Raw genomic sequence first — 24,907 nt, forward strand, 5'->3', positions numbered from 1 at the left:
CGTTCTTGGTAGATGAAAATGTGGTGGTTTTACTTCTTAACATTGTAAGTAACATGAGTGATTGAATACATATGTGTTTTACTGCAAGGTATTCAGGGAAGTGGGAAATATAAGTCTGTTTCAGATATTATTCTATATGATAGCCCTTAGAAAAACTTAATGGACTTGAAAGATTTAAGTTAAAATGGATTTTCTTTCTTCTAATTGCAATCAAACTAAGTTCTGAATCGGTGAGACTGAAAACTTTAGATGAAATAACAAATCACATTGGTTAAAGATCCAAAAGGCAGCCAAATATGATGGTGCAGAATTATAACCCTGGTCCTTGAGGGGCTGAGATGGGAGAATCAGGAGTTTAAAGCCAGCCTCCACTGCATATAGACAGAGAAGAGGGGTAGCCGGCACAAACTTTGACCTCAACTAGTGACAACTTATGTGAAATGTCATAACTCAGAATCTTGGAAATATGAAGGTAGTTTGTGGAGTGGAACTCTGCAATTCTACCTGAAAATCCCATCATCTGTCATTAGATAACTTTGGCACCGTGTCAGCAGCTCAAGCCAGCGACTTTGACTTTTCTTTTTTAACCCTTTAAACTCATGTTATTTTCAGAAACCTAAAAAGGATTTGGTTTGGGAGCGGGAATAAGTAGTTGGTAGACATAAAGGTGGTGTTTGTGTCAAGATAACTTGCTTCAGTGGGTAATGTAATTCTCAGTGCTATTTTATTTAGGATTGTTTTGCAATTTGAGTATTTAAATGTAACACATTATCATTTGTAGGATTATCAAGATGGTATAGACACACCTATGGACTTCAGCACTGTGAAAGAAACTTTGGAATCAGGAAATTATGATAGTCCTCTGGAATTTTATAAAGATGTTCGCCAAATATTCAGCAACTCCAAAGCTTATACTTCTAATAAAAAGTCAAGGGTATGAAACTAATATTAAATGGGCAGTTATGTATTTCAGGCAGTTTTCCTTCCACAGTTTTCAAGATCTGTAAACAAGTATATTCTACTATTTTGACACAGTTACTGAAGTTTCATTCTCAGTATCTTTTATGCATTCTGGATTTTTTTCAAGGCATATGTAAATATACTTTTAGAATAATTCTGAAATTAAGCAGCTTTTTCTTTCTCTTATCTTACTTTATTCTTTAATGATAATTACATCTGCCAGAGAAAAGAAAAAGAAAGGAAAGTTAATAATTTAAATACTCAAATCTCCATTAAATGAACTGATAAATATAAAGGGAGTTGACAATATTAGTTTATATTAAATGTTTTAATTAGCTCTTAATATAGATATTCCCATTACTATCACAAAGTGATCCCTATTGGGAAGTTACAACTTTATTCATATTCATGTTAAATATTTCCTTATATATTACCAAAACTGAAAATATCTTGAGAACAAGAAATAGAAACAGTAATATTTATCTTTTGGAGCCACTAGTGTCTTACTGTCAGATTAGTTACATGGTAGGCATATGTCTAAATGCTTCAACTCTTTAATATACAGTAAAATTTTGACCAATTTCTCTAGGTTGTAATTTTTTTGCATTTCCTTTTCCCTTTCATCATAACTTTTAGAGTAATAGAAAGTTTGAAAAATATGGAAAAATATTTTAAAAATCAAACTATCACATTTTTATTTATAGTTAATATTTAATGTGCTTTCTTCTAGTCCTATCTATACTAAACTTAACATTCAGATGCTTATAAAATATTAGATTTCATATTTAAAGTCATTGTTATATGTGTATTATGATTTTAAAAATAATTTTTATTAATTATTTGAGCATTTCATGCAATATATTTTGAACATAATCACTTATTACCCTGTCAAACGTCCCATCCCTTCCCACCCAACTTTGAACTTACTTTTTTCTTTTAATTCATTTCTCATCAAACCAATTTTGTTGCCCAGATAGTCTTGGAATCTCTTATTCTGGTTAGCCAACCATGGGATGTCACCTCATTAAAATGGTTCACCATTACATGCTATATAGCCCCTCAGCTAGTGATAGGATTACATGATCAACCTTCCTGCTCTCTAAGCTGGGATTTTGTCTGTCTGGACCTTATGCAGAACTTGTACATGCTTTCATATTCTCTCTGGGTTCGTATGTGTATCTGTCCTGCTTCCTTGAAGTCATCCACCACTTCTGGCTCTTAACAGCCTTTCTAGCCTCTCTTCTGTGAAGATCCCTGAGCCTTGGGGTGAAATATGAAAGTCTGATTGGGGCTGAGCACTTTACACTTTTGCTTTCTGCACACTGACCAATTGTGGGTCTCGACGTTAAGTGCCATCTGCTGCAAGGGGCAAGTTTCTCTGATGAGGGTTAAGAGATGATCTGATCTGTATGATGACTGCTTAAAATGAGGTTTTTGATGGTATTCTTTTATCTGACTATTTAATGGTTTATTGGAGTTTTGTTGATTTCATTTTTTACTAGTATTCTGTTGCTAGAAAATTGAGTGATTTAAAAAATAATTTCCTACTTTACACGAATAATGACTAGCTAAAGTCTTTAATATCATTTAGCATTTTTATCATGTGTGTATAGTCCCCTGATTGTTCCTTACAACAGATTTCCAGAGGTCAAATTATTAACCAAATGATAGGTGTATCTTTAATGTTTTATGATACATATTTTAAATTATCTTTTGGGATATTGTCTCAGTAAAAATTACCTTATAATATATGAGGATTTTCCCGTCATTCAAAGCACTAAATACTATCTTTTAAAGTTTTTATTACTTTTAATAAATGAAAATGACATCTTAATTCCTCCAGAATTTCAAATAGCTAGTGTGTGTTTTCCATCGGGAATGATGTTCATCCTCTTCTGTGATTGCTAAAACAAGGCTGTGCTTTCCACCTTTCCAGATCTATAGCATGACGCTGAGATTGTCTGCCTTATTTGAAAATCACATTAAAAATATCATCTCTGAATATAAGTCAGCAATCCAAAGTCAGAAGAGGAGAAGGCCTCGGTACAGGAAGCGCCTGAGAAGCAGCAGCAGCTCACTGTCCAGCAGCAGAGCTCCTAGGTACGTTACACTGATGTAGCAGTAGGCGTTAAAGCACTTTGTATGTGGTAGCTCATCCGTAAGGTTGGCGAGTAAACTTAGCGCGTCTCAGGGGACTCAAGAAGTCCTGTTTCTGTGCAAAGGTGGAGTTGGTAGCCCAAAGTATTGATTATGTTGATTTTACTGTGCCTTTAAATTTTTAATTTTTTGAATTTTGTTATGTGATTGAAGCTTCACTTTGTCAGCTCACCTACTTTAGGTATTTCACTTGAAGTTCTAGGTAGTTTCCATTTTGGTCACCATCAGAATTTTGTGTCATATTGTTCATCATATTGAATTACTAACAGAAAAAATGTTCATAATTGTATATCTATCTATTTATTTATTTATTTACAGCCCGAAAGGGAAGCAGAAGCAAATGAAGTTACAGCCGAAAAATGACCAGAATCCCTCAGTGTCTTATGCCAGGACTAGTTCTCCTTTCTCTTCTCCTGGTAAATAGATCTTTGCTTTTGTGTTCTATAATTTTGGTGCTAATTAAAGGATATAGAGTTGGTATCACTGTTTATAGTACAAAGAGCAATAGATTTGGGATTTAGAAAAATTACATTTTAATCATTATTTTACTTGCTAGCTGTATGGCACTCCTGTAAGACATTAGGTAAAGTGATTTGGTCTCTTTGATTAGGTGATTTTTCAAAACCACTTTTAAAAAATCTATTGTGTATTTATGAGTCTTTTGCCTCCCTGCGCATTTATACTCCATGTGCATTCCTGGTACTCGCAGAGGTCAGAAGAGGGTGGCAGATCCCCTGAAACTGGAATTACAGATGGTTGTGAGCTGCCATGTGGGTGCTGGGAATCTTCCTCGGATCCTATAGAAGAGCAGCCAATACTTATATTTATTTATTTTTTTTATTCTCAGCATTTATTTATTATTATTTTTTATTAATTTTTTTAATTAAAAATTTCCACCTCCTCCCCACCTCCCTTTTCCCTCCCCCTCCCCCCACTCCCCACACCCCACTCCCCTTCCCCTCCCTCTCCAGTCCAAAGAGCAGTCAGGGTTCCCTGCCCTGTGGGCAGTCCAAGGTCCTCCCCCCTCCATTCAGGTTGAAGAAGGTGAACCAGCCAATACTTTTAAATGCTGAGCCTTCTCTCTCTAACACCTAACTGTATGAATCTAAATTAAATGTCCCTTTGAAAGTTCTGTAGCTGTATGATTTTTATTATCTATAATATCTCCAAGAATGTGTACAATATATTTGTCAGTGTAAGAGTTGGAGATTAATATGTGATGGAGGTTTTTCCTCAGGTTTTTTTTTTTGACATTTTGTATTTGAAAGTTTTTAGTGATGATAAATCGTTTGTTTTCCTGTTGTCACATACTCATACTATACTTTGGGGGTGGGCTCTAGGGTCTTGCTAAGTAGCCAAAATAGATTTCAAACTCACTGTCCTCCTAGCTGAGTTTCCAAAAAGCTGGGAATATATGTGGGATACCAGTTGTAAAGCAATGTTTAATTTTATCATGAAGTAAAGTAGTGAAGGTAGTTTTAAAAGCAGCCTGTATTAAAATTTCCTGAAAAACGAAATTATGTTAACATCATAATCTCTTTAAACATAAGTTTCAGATGCTGCTGAAGGTGTTTCACAATATCTACTTGATGATGAAGGAGATGGGCCATTTTCTCCATCAAGTTTCAGTGGATATAGCCGAAGTGGAAATAGCCATGACCCAGGAAAAGCCAAATCATTTCGTAATAGAGTTTTACCAGTTAAACAAGGTAGGAAATTGAATATTGGAGAGGTAACTTGTTTTCTATTTTTGTATGATGGATGACGAGTCATTTAAAAAGCTGATGTGTTAGGGTAGTACAACTAGTTTGTCTTGGTACCTAGTAAGAATTATAATAGCCAAATTTAAGTCAAAGGGATTTTATAAGCACAGTTTGGAACAGATGTTTGGCAACTACTTTTGAACAGAATGTAAAATGAAATGAATAAGAGAAAAAAACGAAATGAAGAATTCTTTCCCCAAGTGCATAAGAACCAGACTGTCAGGAAACATTCAGAATTTTTCATGTATTAAACCATGTCAATAAGAAGTGAACAGGTCTCAAATATTTCAAAAGCACTCCTTCTTCCAGGCTGTTTCAATAACTTTATATTTGAAGAAAAATTTAGTGCTTATAAAAATCATTGACTTATTTCATGAGTATGTTTATCTATCTTGTATGCCAAGCGAATTGGTTTTATAAGTATTTGAAGTTTACTATTATCCAGAAGCTCTTATAAAGGGTCCTGTACACACCTTGAACATGCTCAAAGATACTTCTATGTTCAACTATTTGAAGTTTGTAAAAATATTTAATTTGGTTTTACAAATAGGTTACTTGGAATTCATTTTAACTTTATATACATTTTTAGTGGATATTAATTTTTCTTATGCATTGTTTTATAATCACCAGATGACCTAAAATAGACTATAAATACATTCTTGGTTATATGAAAAATATTGAAACACATTGTTGTTGATCTGCGATAAAAGACTGACAAGCAATTGTAACTTATTTTTATAGTTCCCATTTTGAAATCTATTTCTCTCTGATTCTGTTGCATTGTTCATATTTATTCTTCGTGGGAAAGCTTATAGACAGAGTAGCCTACATTTCCTGTCTCTTCTTTCATCCATGACCCTTTATCCTTCATAGCCTAGTTTGTGTGCCAGGCCCTCTCCAAAAAGCTCTTCTCCCCCAATCACCAGTAATGCAGACTGCCCAAGCAGTGTTCCTTTTCTCGGTATCTAACTTCCTGTTCTCAGTGTCACTGGACACTGTTTCCTGCCTCTTCTCTAAGCTTGTCTTCACTGCTTTCTAGACTCTGCTGATATTCCTATACAGTTCTTTGTCTTTACTTTGCTTGAGCTGAGCTTTATTGGCAGTTTTCTGCTATTTTTAGCTCTCTTGATCTTTGGCTTCTGCAAATAAAGAACTCTAATAAATCTGTTGACTAAACCAGTCGTCATATTTTTTATAGGCCAGGGTGGTTCTATGTAGTTCTTAGATGGTTTGGAACTCACGATGTACACCAGGTTGGCCACAGACTTAGAGTTTTGCCTGCCTCTGCCTCCTGGGTGCTGGAATTAAAGGCATGTGCCACCTTTTCCAGTTTAAACTAATCTTCCTGATGCTAGGGCCTCTGGAGATGTACCAACCCAAACATCTGTTCATTCTACCAGTCTCATTTCTAGGAGCTTCCTAAAAATAGTTTCATTCCTTTTCATCACGTTTGTGTCTCACAGTCATCCTTTTCACTCAACTTAAATCTTATTTTTAAAGGTGTGCTCTCACTAGGTAGTCTAAGCTCACCTCAAATTCTTTATCTTTCTAACTTAGACTCCAGAGTAGGGAAGTTTGAAGCTCGTATCACCATGGCCTACTCAGTAATTTTCAACTCTCCATTTTCCTCTTGCATCCACATAGTTGTAAAGCCTTGTTAATTCTATCTTTTTAAATTTGCATTTGTGATTTTGTGTATATGTTTGTGTCTGGTTGTGGGTTTGTACACGTTAGTGCACAGAGTCCAGAAGACAGTATCAGATTCCCCTGGACTTGGAGATATAGGCAGTTTTGAGCTGCCCATGTGGGCATATGGAAACCCAACTCTGCAAGAACAGCAAATCCTCTTCACCATCTCTCCAGCCCCTCTATAATTCGTAAATACTACTAAAATAGCTTATCTCCTGTTTTGTTTTGTTTGTGTGTGTGTGTGTGTGTGTGACACCAACTTAGTCTCTAGCTGAGTGTCTTAGTCACTTTAGACAACCATAAAATACCAGAGCGAGAAGCTTAAACAACAGACTTTCATTTTCCCACAGTTCTGGAGCCTCTAAGTCTGAGGAATCAAGGTGCATGGAGAGTATTATCTGACAAGAACTTTCTTTTCCTCAGGCTTGTAGAAGACCACATTTAAGCTGTATTCCTTGTGGCCATTTTGTCTGTCTCTATATTTCTGTTCCTTTGTGTGCTCCTCTGTCTCTGGCCTCACTCCCAGCCATGTGTGTGTGTGTGTGTGTGGGGGGGGGGGGGGTAAAAAGATGAGAGAAACTTAGAAACTTCCTAATCTCTTTGTTTTTTCCATAATAATTGAGACCTTCATTAACTTTCTTTACTATGTAAAGGACTCCAGTCTCCAAATGAAGTTCCTTAGGGAGTTAGGGCCTCGGCCTAGGAATTCTACCTTTAAATGCTAAGATAACATACTTTGCTTTCCTCATCCATTTTCTCTCCTTTTATTTCTCTTCATAGACTGAAAATGTCTAGAACTCCCTCCCTAGCTCCATAATCTTAGGAGATCCAGCTTGTAGACATGCATGATATCTCATTTCTTTTTGGCTGTGCTTATGTATGTACATATGCAAATGTATATCAAGAGCTGAACCCAGCGTTTTGTGCATGCTAAGCATATTACCATTGAGCTATCCTCTTAAACCCTGTTTGTTTTTTCATGTCTTTTTTAGATTTCTACTGGTATCTAAAACTAGAAAACTTGGCCTTTTCTCAACATGCTGCCCAAACTTGTATAGTCTTGTATAGTGTTTCCCAACTCATCCAGTATTTCTGCCCATTACCCATTTCTTAGACTAAAAAGCATAGGGGATACACTGTTTTATTCTTAGTATTTGGCATCAAAACCTTCAGCAGGTCCCATTGTTTCCACCTTTGAAAAACAATTATTCTGGTGGGCCTTCTAGGTGGAAATGTTATACCAGATTAGATGTCAGTTCTTGACCCCTCATTATGCCGTACCTAGACTACTGATTCAGGGGTCTCTTCTCCAGTTCTGTCTACTTAACCACCGTCTACAGTCTGTTCTCTATAGAACACCAGTAATATTTTTAAATGTAAATCAGATGTTGTCTTTCTCTGACCATCTCCTACCATTTCGTTTTTCTACTCCATCCTGTCTAGACTGAATTTTCTTAGTTCTTTTTCTACTGCTCAAACTTTCCCCCACATTTCACTTCATTAACTCTTTCTTTAAGTAAAGAAACATCTCATTGATCTACTAAATAGGACCCCAAAACACAGTCAAATATTTTTGTGCTCTTATTTTCATTGTTTAGCATTCTTCTCTACTTAAAATTGTATTAGTTTTTTATTCACTTTGTTATCATCCAAACTGTCCCCAGTAGTATATGAATCATGATGTATGATAGCAAGTTCCAACCTCCTACTAATACCTGTTTCATACCAGTTAATTGCTAAGGATTTATTAATTGAATAAATGAGACTTGTATGCTTCCTTATAATTCTTCTTAAGTTTATGCTAAAATTTCTGCCCAGATAAACTCAAAATCCGTCAGCCTATTTTTTTTTTTACTTCAAAAGAAGTGTGGAATAAGGATCCAAACTTTATCTGTCCCTTCAAATAGATCTAAGTATCTATTCCAACACCTTTGATTCTGTGCAGTCAGTTTGGGGTCCTAGATATTTTTAGTAGATTATTTTGATTTTGAGTCTGAATGGCTGTCTTACAATGTCAAGGCTTGATTTCTCAAAAACTCATTCATTTTTACTTTAGATCACTCCACTGATGGGCCTCTTACAAATGGCGATGGCAGAGAGCCCCGAACAGGAGCCAAAAGGAAACTACTCAGTGCATCAGAAGAGGACGAAAGCATGGCAGGAGAAGAAAAGGAGATGAAAGAAACAAAAGAGAAAGCGCATTTGTCCTCCTCCGAGAGTGGAGAGTTAGGCTCCAGTTTAAGTTCAGAAAGCACCTGTGGCTCCGATTCTGACTCGGAATCTACTTCCAGAACAGACCAAGATTATGTAGATGGCGATCATGACTACAGCAAATTCATACAAACCAGACCTAAAAGAAAACTCAGAAAACAACATGCCAATGGAAAGAGAAACTGGAAGATGAGAGGCACAGGAGGAAGAGGCAGATGGGGAAGATGGGGTAGATGGAGTAGAGGAGGCAGAGGCAGAGGTGGCAGGGGGCGAGGGGGGCGAGGGAGAGGTGGAGGTGGGGGGAGAGGGCGAGGGCGAGGGAGAGGAGGAAGAGGGGCATCTAGAGGAGCCACCCGAGCCAAGCGAGCACGTGTTGCCGATGATGAATTTGATACCATGTTTTCAGGACGTTTCAGTAGACTTCCTCGAATCAAAACAAGAAACCAAGGCAGGAGGACTGTTTTGTATAATGATGATTCGGATAATGACAATTTTGTGTCCACTGAGGATCCTCTGAATCTTGGTACATCCAGATCAGGCAGAGTCCGTAAAATGACAGAAAAAGCCAGGGTTAGCCATCTCATGGGATGGAATTATTAACAGTTAATGAATTTAGAGTAATTTTTAAGAATAAAATCAATGGCCTTCTACTGCAGGGAATTTACCAGAAAATCTACAAAGCAAGTTGTGTGGGGACTTCTGCTTCCTTTCACATTGGTGCTTTTCCATTATGCCAGTATCCATTTGTTTCAAGACTTTTAATCTCCACACTTCATTTGTTCAAACAAGCCTTACTCATTAGGCCTTAAATTAAAACAAATTCTGCCCACACATATACATGTGTGCACATACACATGCGTGGACATGCGCACACAAGCGCACACACACATACACACACATACATACACACGCACACACACACACCACAGACACACTACAGATTTACTACATTAAAGGAGCATTCTGCTTCTTAAGAGTAGCATGACATTTTTATCTCAATAAGATATCCCTCTTTGCTTTTGTATCACAGAAGTATAGCACCTTCTTACAGAGTTTTATATAGTTTGTTTTTGCCATTTTGATTCCTATACCCAGTAATAATAACTTTTGCACAATACACCAATCCTAAAGGCAGCTATTAAATGTTTACAGTTTCTATATTGTAAGAACGATCTGGATTATTTTACTCTTCCCAGGCCAAACTCTCATGAACTGTACTGAACTGAAGTATATATTTATACTGCAGTTTTGGGGTGGGTGGGGGGATCTTGATATGCTTTTCATTGATTTGCTTAATTCACGTTTAAGGTGAGAAAGGGTTGGTGCCTTGTAAATATGTAGCAAATCTTTGTGGTGTGTCCTGATGTGTGCATTAACTTTATTAAAAGAGAATACTTGAGGTATCAATCTAGACAAGGTGCCAAATGCAAAAGTTTCTTGCATCCATTTTTCTTTTCCTGTTATATTTTATTGCATTAATAGAAACTTGTGTAGCTTAATAGTAACTTAAACATTTGAAAAATCCTCATCCACAAAGAATACTTCTTTGAACAGTAGCTCAGCTACCTCTATTAACTACAACTACTGGAAATGCTAAGGAAAGTAGATGCTGTTACTCATTACTAAGGAGAAATAGAACAAGCTTGGTAGGGATGAATACTCCTAAGTTATAAGCTGAGAATTTTCAGTAATCACATTGGCTCTCAAATTCATAGGTGTGACAAATTTTCCTAAGTATTCTATGCTCTAGGCTTCTATAGAACCTATTTATGTAAGCAGACTTGCTCTGCTGCTTGGCTATCTCTGCCACCACTTCCTCTTTAACAGCTGTGAGTTACTGCTTTTCATTTGAATCTGGAAAGGTAACAAAGCACCTAACTTGAGCTGGCCTAATTTGGCTAGCTAATATTTGGAATCAACTTTAGTGGGTTCTTCTGTTCTCATTCCAAAGGGTTCTTCTGTTCTCGACTTCCAGAAAAGAGCCTCATTGCACTGCAAACAGATATATTGAATCATTATTTTATAGTTGAGAAAAAAATCTTTAGAATCATTTATTGTCTTGTTTACAGCAATAGAGTGCACATAGAGTTCCATAAGTGAGCTTCAGTTCCAAGATCAATTGTGGTCCTCAAATTTGACATCACAGTTGCGCTACTTCGTCAGATACTTCCACTCTTGAAGTGGGAGGGATAATAATTGATCTCTACTTTTGTAACAGCAATTTTGTTGCACTTAAATCAGACTTGTGTGATGAAACATTTTCTTAATGTACACCTGGTAGTCCAGGAGATATCTTAAGCTGACATGTTTGTCTCATGCTTTCAATCATTTCACGCATCTGAAAAATCTGTTAAGTGCAGAGGAAGGAGTGCACACATAACTTTGCTTTTTGGTGGGGTTGGGGGGCGGTTATTCTTGAACTAATACCCTTAAGCAATTTTCACTTGCAGTAGAAATGATGTTCAGGCTTTAAGAAAGTATAATGAACTGTTAATGGCACTAATGTCTGTTGCTAGGGAGCAGACCAAGCTGATATTTTTGTTGTTGTTGTTGTTTTTCTTCACCATACCAAAATGATTTCTGGTTATAACTCAGCTGCCATTTTAACCATAGCATAGATTCAACATGTTCCTATTTTGAGAGTCTACATTTGATTTTTACTAAAACATACTATTTCAGTTTTTCATCTCTTGGGCGTTTAGACTAAAATTGTGCCTGTGTTTTCCTGGAGTCAGTAATGTTTTGTCCTACAACAACCGACATAATGTAGTTGCTTAAATTCCTGGATATACCCAAATATGTATCATGTGTACCATTTTAGTGTGAGATTTTTGTTGGCATTCTTCTATGAAGAGCTGAGCTCTTGAAACGTAGAAGAATCGCCATTTGTATGATGCTAGCTGTCAGGAGCTTTATTTATAATTTATTTTGAAAAATGAAAATGCCACATTTATTCCCCAAATGTCAAGATTTTTTAGGCTTACAGAATTAGAAGAATAAGGCTAAAGACATTTTTAAGCATATTTTCTATGTAGTGAAATACTGTGAAATACTAGTGGGCAGCATTTTGCTGTGATGTTGACTTCAGTTATTAGAATTTAAAGAGTTAGTCACCAGGGTATGTTAGGTGAACATAGTTATCATTTATTATAAAACAAACAGATAATTTTCTGTTTGCATGCAAATTATTTTCATAAGTGTGAAAATAAAAGTCTGGGAAATGATATTTTTACTTTTCTAATCTGGACTTCCCCCTTTCCTCAATTTATATTTTGGGTTTTTTAATACCACTTCCTACAAATGTGTCATAATTTATATCATATTGAATACTTTATCATTTCAGTTTTCTAGAGATCTTTTAAACCTAAGTAAGATCTGGGTTCAGCCATAGCAAAGAAATTAGGGAATGAGTTAAGAATTCTGCAAATGAAGACCACTGTTCTATTTAGGCCCATGAGAGCATACACATGTATAAGCTTAATCCTATGCTATATCTGAATAGCCAGTAAGCTATAATATCGCTCATAAATGCTAATGTTCAGATTCCAAGCTTTATGATCTTAGCATGTGTATATGTTTATAAAACTCAATCATGTATTCTTCTCTGGCTTGCTGTATGTAACTCATCTAGCAATAGGATGCTCTCCGAAACATTGGCAAACCTACTAGCCTAATAACTAAATTTGTTTCTGCATAAGTGTTTGTGTACTTGTATGTATGGAGGTTTTTCCAGTTTGCCATACCTTATCCCAGACATTAAAAAAGAGAATATTTTATATGGAGGACACTGTCTACAAATTATTTGCCTCTTTAGAGCTTAGCTTGTGCATTTATTAATGCTTAGTCATCCATGTCATTATGTCTCTTCGATAACCAGTTCTGGTTCTGTCATATAACTGTGTCCCTCTGTTCTTTGAATTTGCCATTTTACTTGTTTCTGTTTCTCTTTCCCTCACCAGAAATCAGGCTTATTCTATAATTCTTCCTTACAGTGTTTTGTTTCACCCAGAGGCAAAGCAACTGAATAAAATTCCCAAGTTTCAGTCTACACAATTGAGTTCTCATACATCTAAATTATATTTTAGATATTTTAAAGTAGATTGTCATCAGACAATACAGTGATCTAAAGGGAAAGAGGTGAATACCACTCCTAACTTTTTAATGAAACTTTTTTGAGCATTTTTCAAAATGTCTAAGTTTGTGGCAATGATATACACAATATGTGTATATATGGAACCATTTTATGCACATTTGCCAACTGGTACTTATCTTTAAAGTTGAATTTTCATGAATTTTCATGCCCTTAAAAGGGGGTCCTAAAGCATTTGATTTTTCACTACTATTTGATGCCCAGCCTTTTAAGCAATTACAATTAACATTTGAAAATCTGAAGTTAATAGTTCCAGGGAGAAGGAATAAGACTAGATATTTAAAGGCCTTTCTTTTTAATGCTAACACATTCCACCACCTCTTTGTGGTATGAAAGGCTTTATGGGTGTTTTTTTAAAATATTATTAGATCATTTTAAAGCTCGTTTTAAAAATTATTGGTAAAATAGTTGCATGCTGTTTTTATTTTGCCTCTCTTAGCAAAGATTCTTTACCAAGTGTTAATTTATCATATTTACAAAGTTTGGATTAAAATCCACTATAAAGTGAAATGATTTCATGGTGCTGTATTTTGTGGAACATGAATAGCACTCAGGTTTCTTGTTATTTATTCCCTGGTATAGTCTTATCACCTTGAGTATTCCTTGTCTCACCTTTCCTCTTATCTCCACTTCTCTTTCTACAACGAAGACTGCACTTAATGTAGCATACTTCAGCCAGACTGGAAATTTTCCATTCATTTATGAGGGAAGTACAATAGAAAGGCCCTGCAGTTTAGAGTTAAGGTGTGTTTATTTATATGTATGCCCATTTCTTCTTCTTATACCTATCTTAATTAAATCTAGACTATGGGACTTAGACATATAAAAGCATGGTAATTATTTTCTAAAAAATAAAATTATTGATACATATTGAGATCGCCATTAGTAATTTACTTTTAAAAATCCCATATTGAAATACCTAGAAACCCAGTTGGAAAATGTGTTTTTTGCATATGTCACCAAATATACATTAGGCAGTACTACAAATGTTAATTCTTTAAACAATGCTGTGGTGATGGCAATCAGTAATTTATTTCTTTGTTCTGTAACTTATCATCCTTGTCTTTTGTAATCCTTTACACAGTATTAACAAAGCTGTACTTTGTGTTTGGTCTTAGTGTCCATGAATTTTAAGATGGAAAAAAAAACCATTCATTTAATAGTTGATGTTATGCTGTATATGGGCAGAATGTCCATTGAACTAAAACTCAGTGGGGAAAAAGGTAAACAAAACTGGCTTGGTTTATAAAAGATGTTTTGTTTTGGCAGTTGTTGGTCATTATAAGCAATTACCTTCAAAGACAAAAAAAATACTGGACTAATTTGTTGCCATTCTTTATGGGATGTTTACAATAAAATTCCAAGTTGTTTGGAATCAGTTGCACTCTCGCTGCTTTATGCCTTAACTCATCCTAGAGATAAATTAACAAGACAGAGAAATATAAGAAATATGAAGTTAACCTTTCTACTGCCAGCTTTCGAGACTGTATCATGTAATCCTCGGGTCTCCTTTGTCATATTTTATTACTATCATTTTTTAATCTTAGAAACTGAGTTGCTTCCTATGAAAGAAAAGATGTATCCTAATTCTTGCTGATATTTTTTGGATTTTGGATCACCATTAGGTAATCAGTATGCTGTTAACATTTTAAAATATGGGCTGCTCAGTGCCTTAAATAGCAGCCTCCAAAGCACTAGTCAGCTGATTGTTCTGCAGAGCTTTTGGAGATGGACAGATGTCTAATATATTTATTGTTGAATTTTAACAGCTGAGCTATGGATACCTAGCACTCTTTATTTGGGGTTAACTTGCCTCTCAACTTTGAATTAATTATAAATGGTGCTTTCATTTGATGTAAGTCTAGGAGGGAGAGCAAGAAGTGAGCCAGGATCTGAATCTTTTACCAGGAATACTCATCACTGGCCTTTAATTTATCTCCACAAGTTTTCTCCCAATGTCAAGAATTCTACTGAGGTCAAGATAAATAAGCTGGCTAAAGACTGCTCTGCATCGTTCATATGTAGGCTGTTTTGTGTTTTTAGAATTAAGTGAGATGACTCGGTATAGGTCATCTCATCTGACATAGGATCCATTTACTGACAGCCTAGTTTTCACAATACCCTGATTGAGGTCTGGGGATACTTGTTATTTTTGTTTAGCTGTTTGACTGCTTAAAAATAGCCCTCTTTTACAATGTAAATATGTTACATTAAAAATTTTTTGTTAGCAAACTTTGGTATTTTCTTACTTTACTCTCTAGATTTCTTAAATAGAAAATTTAAAGAATTTTTATGGTAAAACTTTGCTGAAGTATTCAGAAGATTGTTTGCTTTGTTGAGAAGATCAAGAAGAGAAGTGTTCCTTGTCCTTCCTATATAATATTTACCACCTACCTAAAGCTACATTCCAAAAAATGCACAAAATAAATTGAAACTCATACATTGAGCTTGTGAGTTAATATTAAATGGAAATTTGGTGCTATATGTAAGCTCATGTACTTTACTGTTTCAAGTTTTTTTATATATAAGCACTTAAGGCATTTTATGATGCATAATGCTGGTAGACCAAATATAATATTAAATAAAATGTTTATGGTGTCATTACCCCACCCCCCAAAAAAAATTGGAGTAACAGCTTTTTCTCATTTTGTGATTTTTAGTGGACTTTCCTTGGCTATCTGTAGTAACTGACTTAATAAAGTTACTTCTCACTTGCAGAGCATAAGGATCTAGTAGCTACTTTTAGGAAAATTGTTATCAAACTGATCTTTCACATATCCTAAGGACTTTCAAATCTCTGTGATGCTAATATGATTGCATTCATTTGTAAAGTTCTACTTAATAACTTGCCTTCTCAGTGCCCTCCAAGTCTCCAATTTTATAAATTTTCTCGCAAACATTTTAAGAAATAAATACATTTCAAATCATTTAATACAGGTTACTAATATTAATTGACAAGGAAGTTTATTCATTCTTCGAGGTGTGATGTGGTTCATCTTTGTCCTGTCGAAAATCTAAGTAGAATTTTATAGTTGTTTGTTCATTTGTACTAGGAATTTTGTGTACTCTGTGAAGTATTTTATGGATAGAAGCTTGTCATAAGAGTTTCTAGTTTGTCATTTTGAATGAAATATGCCTCCCAAATTGTACGATAGACATCTTAAGAGGACATTTTGTTACCCTTGGGAATTGTTCACTTAAAATGCCAGGAATGAACTGCTGATTGTTCTGGGTTGTTTCCATATGTTAAGCTGAATCTATAAACTGGAGGTTTCCTTGTATACAAAGCATAACTGTTACTGGATCTAGGCTGACCTCATAATATATCTTGCCCTTTTATTACAATGCTTCTAATTCTTCAACTGAAAATTGTCAGGGACTGAGTCACATTCTTTCTCTGGAGATGTATAGTGGTTTTCTTCCTATATAATATTTACCAGCAGGAGTTTAAAGCCTTAAATCTTCGTATTGGTGACAAGAAATGGCGGCAGAAAGACTGTGCTGTTCTTTCCTAGGGTTGTTCATCTGTGCCTTCTGTGCTTTTAGCACTGTACTTTTTAAAAAAAAGTTTTAGAGCTTAGAAAATTTATCCCTCAAATATAGTCTCAATCACCAGAAAGATTATCTGTTGACTCCCATTATTTTTCCAAGGAGAAAAAAAAATGAGTTTCGGTAAAACCAAGTAATTTGCCTAGGTCCATGTAGCTAGTAATCAAAAAGTAAATCAAAAATCCTGATTCATCCTGGTGGATGGTGGTGGCACACACCTTTAATCCCAATACTCCGGATGCAGAGACAGGGGAAATCAGGGGAATTACTGAGTTTGAGATCGGCCTGGTCTACAGAGCAAGTTCCAGGACACCCAGGGTCACACCCGAGAGAGTCAGAGAGAGAGAGAGAGAGAGAGAGAGAGAGAGAGAGAACCCTTGATTCATCCAGGGTACTTAGTTCTAGTTTTTCTTTAATTCCACTGGCTTCCTTCCTAACTGCTATGAAATAGAGATCCTATGTCTTATATGTAAGTGTAACTTAAAGAGAACTTTCTGTTGCTCTTCCCAGTTTTACTGTATGTGCTACCAAAGTAAAAGTAAGCATATGGTTCCGATTTTTCATGAAGATGTTCACTGAGTTGTGTCTTCAAAGCTTCTCCCTTCTTTGGGGACACGGTGGCTACAGGGTCTTTTGATTCACGGGATGGTTACTGCTGTTTCTGATGCTGTTGTGTCCACACTGCTCATCCAGTTGATGAGGACTACTGTGACCGGAGAGATCTCAGGCACAACCACCTACTGTGTGGTGGTCTCTTCCTCTTCCATTTCTCGGTAACTAGACAAAGTGTACCTGGCCCAGGGTACTTCTGCTGTAAGATGATCTGACAACGCTAACAAAAGAGAGAACCCACCTTGGTTCAGGAAGAAGCTTTTAGTCCCTGTAAAACGGGAAAAACTGAATAGGTAAGGCTGACCTATTTGGACATATGGTCAATCTGGATACTTATTCAAAGAAGTTGTGGGCAATAGAGTGCTCATTGAGAGGAACAGCAGTTGAGGAAAGTGGCAAGGCCGTGGGACTCTAAATGACAGGTTGGAAGCAGCAGTGCACATTCATATTTTAGTAGAAGATTGGTTTTGGAAGAGAACACAAAATCAGGAGAAACCGGGATAACTTAAAAAGAACTGGTGAATGAGTTGACAGACGATGTCAGATAGCCCAAATGACAGCTGAATTAATCACCTGTAAAGGATCTAATTTTTTTTTCTTAGAGCAGTGGTTCTCAACCTCTCTAATGCTGTGACCCTTTAATACAGTTCTTCACGTTATGGTGACCCCCAGTCATACAATTATTCTGTTGCTACTCCATAACTGTAATTTTGCTACTGTTAATGAATCATAATGTAAAATCTGGCATGCAAGATAATCTGATATACAACTCCAAAGAGGTCGCAACCAACAGGTTAGGAACCACGGCTTTAGAGTTTGACACAAGAATTAACGTGGAAATTGTATCCTAACATTGTACTGTATCCCTAGCCCAAGACTGGCTGCATGCAGAGCAGTGGGGCTCTAGTTCACTGTAGCTAGCCTTCTTCTTTGGATATTTGCCAGTGGGACTGTTAAATATTTTTGTTAGCGCAATCCCATCTCACTGACCACATTAAAGGCAAAAATATTTTTAAAAATTCTCCACTATGAGATTTTTACTTCTAAGCAATTAATGATCATGAAAAAGTTTACAGTTTTTACTAGTCCATGGGATAATAAATTTAAAGTATAAAAATCAGTGAACTTTTAATGTCTGTATTAATACAAGTGTGTACGAAAATAAATGCTTGGAGTCTGGAGAGATGGCTCAGTGGTTAAGAGCACTGGCTGCTCTTCCAGTGGTCCTGAGTTCAATTCCCAGCAACCACATGGGATCTCATCTGTAATGGGATCTGATGTCGCTTGGCATGCAGGCATATATGCAAACAGAGCACTCATACAAAAATTAAGAAACTGTAAGAATTTATAGAGAATTTAATTATGAAGATTGTGTGTACAAGTCTGCTTTTCCACTATGTTTGACTAAATACCAGTTCTTGTTACCTCCCAAACTACACATGCCAGTACACTCTTAAATTTTTATTTTTCTTCTAATAGGTCATGTGAATTTCATATAAAAATTCTTAGAAAATACCAAAAAGGGGGGGTTGTGACTTATTTCTCCTTGCACTTAATTAGGATACCCCCACTTGGGCCACCTCAGATTTTTTTTTATTATTTAATGACCCCTCTCTTTTTATAGCCTCATATTTTAAATTGTGTTGCAAAAGCCAAACTGTCCAAGACAATAAGATTATTTCATTAAGGAAACTACCATTCCTTTCTTATATACTTAACTTTGAAATACTTACAATAATTTGGTTTTCTTTTTCTACTTAACACTGGGCAGTGATGGTAACTGGTAAGGGTTTGATTAGGTCTGTAGATAGATAAATCAAACCACCAAACTCCATAACAATTCCAAAACTAAATGGGAAATTTTCAAATAATTATACTAAGGATTCATACTTGCTGACTTCGTTCTCAAGTAATGAGGTTCTTCAGGTTTTGCAATGTATTTTTATTTTTTGTGATAGAATTTCTCGACATAGCCCTGGCTATCCTGGAACTTGCTGTGTAGACAGGCTGGCTGAACTAACAGAAATCCTTCTCCCTCTGCCTTCCCCATACTGGGATTAAAGGCAATGGAGTTCTAAAATCCTCCAGGACTGCTTCAGTTGCATTTGGTTATAATGTATCATATTTTATGGTGCCACAGTTTCCCTTCTAAATACCTACTGTCCTTATGCCCATCCAAGGAGGATGTTCCAACAGATAGCTTATGAAATCCTAATAGAAAACAAAAACAAACCAGAAAGGGAATAGAAAATAACATTAATTTTCAGGACTCCCTGCCTCCTTTACAGAAAGTAATTTCCAGTCTGTTGTCACCCTTAAAATAGAACACAGCAATTTCTATTATGCCTACTTATACTAATACTAATATTTGCTTGCATTAATGGAATAGACTTTATAAATCTGCTCTCTGGGCAGTAATTAGATTAGATACCACGCTGTGCTCTGCCTTGTATGTCTTTAGATGGAAGTGCACGTTACCAAAATCTAAGGTTCTTGCCTGATTTTCTCTCAATAATTAGGAGATAAAAATTGGTGGAAACAGATAGTTATTTTACAATTTTTACCAGAACTGAGCAAAAAGAAATTCTCATTTCCCTCTGCCTTACCTTTAGTGATATAGACAATATGAAGCTAGGGTATAAGAATATGTAGATTTGGCTGAGTGATAAGTTCCTCTCCCTTGGGTGGCCTATCCCTCAGCCTTGATATGGAATTTCTTGGAGAAATTCTAACCCTTAGTGCCCCTGACCTTAGGAGAGGTAAGAAGAGTAGGAAAAGTAAGGAGACACCCTAAGGTCTCTTGAAGCTTCATCTCAGCAAAGAGGCTGGCAGGTTTGGGGGAGGGATAATAAAGAGTGGAAATCATCAGTGTTGCGTGGATGTCATTTGTTCCCAAATAGCAGCCTGAGATTCAAATCACTGGAAAGAACAGGGACGCACACACTTGGGTTTTCTTTGTATTTTTGCTGTGGAATAGGTTGGAATGGGGGTATTTAAATGTACTACTAGCAATCTGTAGTATTTTAATGTCCGTATCATTGTATTATAATAGGCTTCCCAAAGTATCAAACCTTATTAAGAAGTCATTATCTTTAGCCCCATGTATAGATGAAGAATTTGCATAGGAAAGCCAAGTTCCTGAAGTTATCACTGGTTAAACGGCAAGTTTTCCACTTGGATCTTACTGAGGCTGTGGACTTGTTTAGTCAGAAATTTGCTGAGTGTCTTTAGCCAAGTCTCTTGTTTTCCCTGGTTCCAGTTGCTCTCTGTGCAAGGTTGAAATTGAACATTAACTTCTAAGGGGCTCGGTGTTCTGTTCTTTGAACTTTCTTGCTTGTTCTTTTTGTATCTTCCTAATCTCTAAAGTGAACTGCTGTTGAAGGTTCCTCATTCTCAGGAGCTTGGTAAGCCCCATATCCTGGCTAAAGTAGCTTGTTTGAAGGCAAATCTCCTCCCTGAAGTATTTGGGAGGCTTCACATTTCTTAATGGAAAGTTTATCAAATGCAGTTTAGGACATGTACAGTTATTGGGAATTGACTAACGGCATAGCAACATGGACTCCAGTGACTTCGTTCTCAGTGAAACTTGTGGAAAATGCTTTTGAAATCACTAAGAAATGCTTGACAAGGTCCAAAGGGCAAGAGAAAATAGACAAAACTCTTCAAGAAAACCTATGACAATTCATTAAGGGAAAACCCAGTAGTTAAACTCCTACATACACTTTCTTCCTGGTTGGGGGATGTGGCCATATCCCTGGGCCTTGTGCTCTGCTCAGCAGCTGAAATTCCGTCTTCCTGCTGCAGCCTCAGATGCCAGACCCTGATAACCCTTGCCCTAGCTCATGAAATATTTAAATACCATGAGAAAACCTCAGCTACTGCCCTGGCCCTGCTAAATGCTCAACTCCCAGAAAGTGTGTGGGGGGGGGTCTTTCACTCAGAAGTTTGACATTCCAGAGCCTTGACTCACAGAATTTTTGCCTGGGGTTGGGGGGAAACCAGAGAGAAACTGTAAAAGACTCTAATCTCATCCTGGATGCAGTAGGGACTTCATGAATTCTAAAAGCGGTCTAAAGGCCAGCAGAACTTCAGGCCTATGTCTGGAGCTAGGCACTGTTGTCAAGGGCTGACCCATAGGTGCTTTCTCAAAGAGACTGTGGAGAAATGGAAATGGATTGCTAGGTGGGGAAAGAGGGAGGGAGAGAAAACAATTTTTATTGGATTCATTTTCAGTGTAATTTCTTCCTGCAATGAATGGATTTTCAAGTGTAGCCAGAGGTGGAGAAGAGACCTCTCCCAAACTACCGATTTGCTGGAGTGATTGTGGGCATACCACAGGCTGAACTGCCTTCAGGAGGAAAGTGAGTCTCTTTTAACAACCGGGAGAGAAAAACATTTCAATGAAATAATCCAATTAGTTACTAAATACATAACCAAGTAAATAACAAGATCGAATGTCTAGCCTCAGGGCTAGAAAGGGAGTGTCACTGCCTAGAGTCGCTGTACCATATTCTCAAAAAGGCCAGTTACCTTCCAAAAAACTATTTCCAAGTTATGAAAATGAAAACAAATATGGCAGAAAAAATTAATACATATAAATAATTGCATCAAATGTGAATGGACTGAATAATCCAATCAATAAACAAATTCTTCAAAAACAAACAAGGACAAGAGAGATGGTTCAGCAGTTAGGAGCACTTGTTGCTCTTTCAGATGACCGAGGTTTGGTTCCCAGCAGCCTTGTGGTGTGATCACAACCATCTGTAACTCCAGTTCTGGGATCCAATCCCCTCTTCTGACTTCCAAGGGCACCAAGGACACGTGTAACATAATACATGCATGTAGGCAAAACACTCCTATACATAAATCTAAAAAGACTTAAAATTCTATTATGTGCCATGTACACAATATAATTTTTAATTCAAAGATGCAAATATATAAGCAAAAAGATGTCAAGAGAGGGGAGCAGAGAAAAATGTAGAGCGCAACAAAAATCAATAAACAAAGAAAAAAGAAAAAAAGATGTCAAGAGAATGAAAATAGCAACCAAAGGCGAACAGGGTATAGTACAATAAGCAAACATAGGCATTAAGATAAAAACTATTTATTAGAGATCTTTAAAACTGTAAATATATAAGAAGAAAAAGGTTCTAAAAATTAAGAGATAAAACTTAAAAGGTAAAGGACAGTTAAAGAGACAGCTAAAATAAAATGAAGACTAGAAAACTGCTAAGGATACATTGAAATAAGAAAGTCCACAAATATCAACAAAATTCAGCCAACGTTCACTACATCAGTGAGAAAACTAAGAAAAAAACTAAAATCAAGAATGTAAAATAAAGCCTGGCAGTGGTGGCGCACGCCTTTAATCCCAGCACTTGGGAGGCAGAGGCAGGCGGATATCTGGGAGTTCGAGGCCAGCCTGGTCTACAAGAGCTAGTTCCAGGACAGGCTCCAAAACCACAGAGAAACCCTGTCTCGAAAAACCAAAAAAAAAAAAAAAAAGAATGTAAAATAAAATACCTACCTCACAGAAAACAAAAGGGGAAACTAGGAACCGACTGAGTAGCCTGAACAACTGAAATAATAGCATCTGATACAGATAGGAGACTAGAAGCTAGACATTGACTTTAAATTTAGAAGAGGAAAAGATTGAGGCTAAAGCAATCAGCATGCCATTAGTTTAGATAACATTCACGAACAACACGTTCATAGAAGGCTCAAACTGACAAAACTAGAAGTAGACAAAGTGTATACAAATAAAAAAGACTGAATCCACACTTTCATTGGTTTCCAGAAGCAAAAACTCCAGTCCAATATGTCATCCTCACTGGTAAATTTTATTGAATATTTAAAGGAAAATGAATACTAATCTTTGGCAAAATGTTGCAGAAGATTTTAAATGTCCAACTAATTCTGTGAAGCCACTGATAACTGGGTCTGAGAAAACATCACAAGAAAGCTACAAAATAAAGTTCTTCTTAAATATAGATACAAAAATCCTCCAGAGTGCCGACAAACCAAATCTAATAATGTAAAAAAGCCATATACAAGTAAGACTTGTCCTCAGAGTGACGAGGGTGAAGCTATTGTCTTTGAGAACAATGGAGACTTTCTCATCTCGGGTGTCCGAAACTCAGGCTAAAGTGCCAGATGTCCGTGCTCATCAAAATGCCACTGAGTGTCTCTGAGTCCTTTGACTTGTGATCTTGAGAAATGAATTCTTGACAGCAGTTTTAAAAGGAGTAAAGCCTTTTAAACAAAGGACTAATTGCAGAAGGAAAGCAAGCAAGCTACTGTAGGAGAAGCATCCCAGGAGGGCTTGCCTCTGAGGGGCTTTGTCTGGGGGGATCAGAAGGCTTTTTACTAAGAAAGAAAATTGATATTTCAAATGACCAAGCTGAAATAACGAGAGGTGGGCTGCTTAGTTCAGGTGATCCAACCACCAATCTCCACGAAGCATCCACCAACCCCTCCATGCCAGTGACTGGAGTAGGGCTCTGATGCACACCTCTGAGGCCCAGTGGACTATCTGATCTTGCACAGCTTCCAGGCGGCTGTGCTCATTAGGTTGCTATGCTGAGGAAGAAAATAAGTGCATCTAGCAGATGCACTTCTGGCTTCTGGCCAGGACAGAAATGCACGCAGGATCAGTGACCCTTCTGGCCAGATTAGAACCTCTTGTCAAAGACAAGAAGCAGAGCTGCCAGTTACAGAGGTCTAACTGCCTGACAAATTCCCTCTATTGTCATCAAAAGGTTTATGTAAGTCTAAAACTCAATATAATATATTAATAAAGTAAAATGAAAATGATATGCTCATGTCATTAGAGTCATCAAAAAAGCTTTTGACGAAATGCAATGCCATGGACACTAAAAGCTTGCAACAAGCGGTGGTTAGAAGGAAAGTTCTGCAAGCTGATAGCTGGTACTTGAAAACCTCATAGCTACCACCATACAGCTGTGAAATGGGGAGTGCTTTGCTCTTACAAGAAGGATTTCAACTCTCAATATCTCCATTAAACATTGTCCCAGAGGTTTTAACATGGAAAATTAGTTTTACAAAAGAAAAATGTATCAATGTGGAAAAAAAAGCATCTGTCTCCGTAATTGTTGTGTTCTTTGTTGTGTAGCTCTTTCCTCTTAATTGAAACCTTCCTTCCTGGAGGGAGGAAGGAGGTTTATTAGACTCAGGAAGTAAATGAAATAAGGCTCAGGATGCTTCTGACCCTTCTGATTAACAACAGACATCCAGAAGGCTATGTCAGCACCAACATAGCCTTCAACATAGTGAGGAGACAAGACTCCAATTAGCTGGGCTGCCTGCAAGTTGTGCAAGAAGCTCCAGGAATGCAGCTCTCATGAGTCCACATCCACCCTGGGGTGGGCTAGCCAGTGATGCATATACATTTGAGTCACTCAGGCTCTGGTAAGCAACCTCAGTAAAACACTGGTGACTAAGCTAGACCTGGGTGAAATGGCTCCTTTGGTCTGTTGGGGTGCTATCTTGGGCGAATACACATTTGTTCGCATCTCTCTGAGAAAAGTCACACAGAAGGTTTAGCACATGAACAGGGACCAATCGAAACATAGGTCAATAGCGGGGGGAGGGGGAGGAGGAGTGGGCCTATGCTTATCATTCATCACAGGGAGAACAACTGTGTCACTACAACAAGGAGGAATACTACACACACACACCCGGGCGGGGAAAGTAAAACCTATTAGGATTGTTCTAGACATATTCCAACCTCTCACAGATCAAAATTAGTTCCTGTCTCATCATCAATGACAGGGACCATAAAACCATTCCTCCTTGC

General features: G+C 36.9%; 2 protein-coding genes across 2 annotated transcripts in view; both read left to right on the top strand.

Annotated features, from left to right (window-relative positions):
• Brwd3 (bromodomain and WD repeat domain containing 3) overlaps window positions 1–9,528 on the top strand; it is a 102,390-nt gene extending 92,862 nt beyond the window's left edge. The window contains exons 37-41 of the mRNA XM_075956710.1: window positions 782–934; window positions 2,897–3,060; window positions 3,436–3,533; window positions 4,668–4,826; window positions 8,626–9,528. Coding sequence (XP_075812825.1) covers window positions 782–934; window positions 2,897–3,060; window positions 3,436–3,533; window positions 4,668–4,826; window positions 8,626–9,380 — 1,329 coding nt within the window. The 3' untranslated portion in view covers window positions 9,381–9,528. The remainder of the gene's footprint in view (window positions 1–781; window positions 935–2,896; window positions 3,061–3,435; window positions 3,534–4,667; window positions 4,827–8,625) is intronic.
• A 7,596-nt stretch (window positions 9,529–17,124) lies between these two features.
• The window catches only part of LOC142840373 (syntaxin-3-like), a 46,985-nt gene continuing 39,202 nt past the window's right edge, over window positions 17,125–24,907 (top strand). Inside the window, exon 1 of the mRNA XM_075956925.1 lies at window positions 17,125–17,252. Coding sequence (XP_075813040.1) covers window positions 17,125–17,252 — 128 coding nt within the window. The remainder of the gene's footprint in view (window positions 17,253–24,907) is intronic.

Source organism: Microtus pennsylvanicus, chromosome X, assembly GCF_037038515.1.
Source record: "Microtus pennsylvanicus isolate mMicPen1 chromosome X, mMicPen1.hap1, whole genome shotgun sequence".
NCBI lineage: Eukaryota > Metazoa > Chordata > Mammalia > Rodentia > Cricetidae > Microtus > Microtus pennsylvanicus.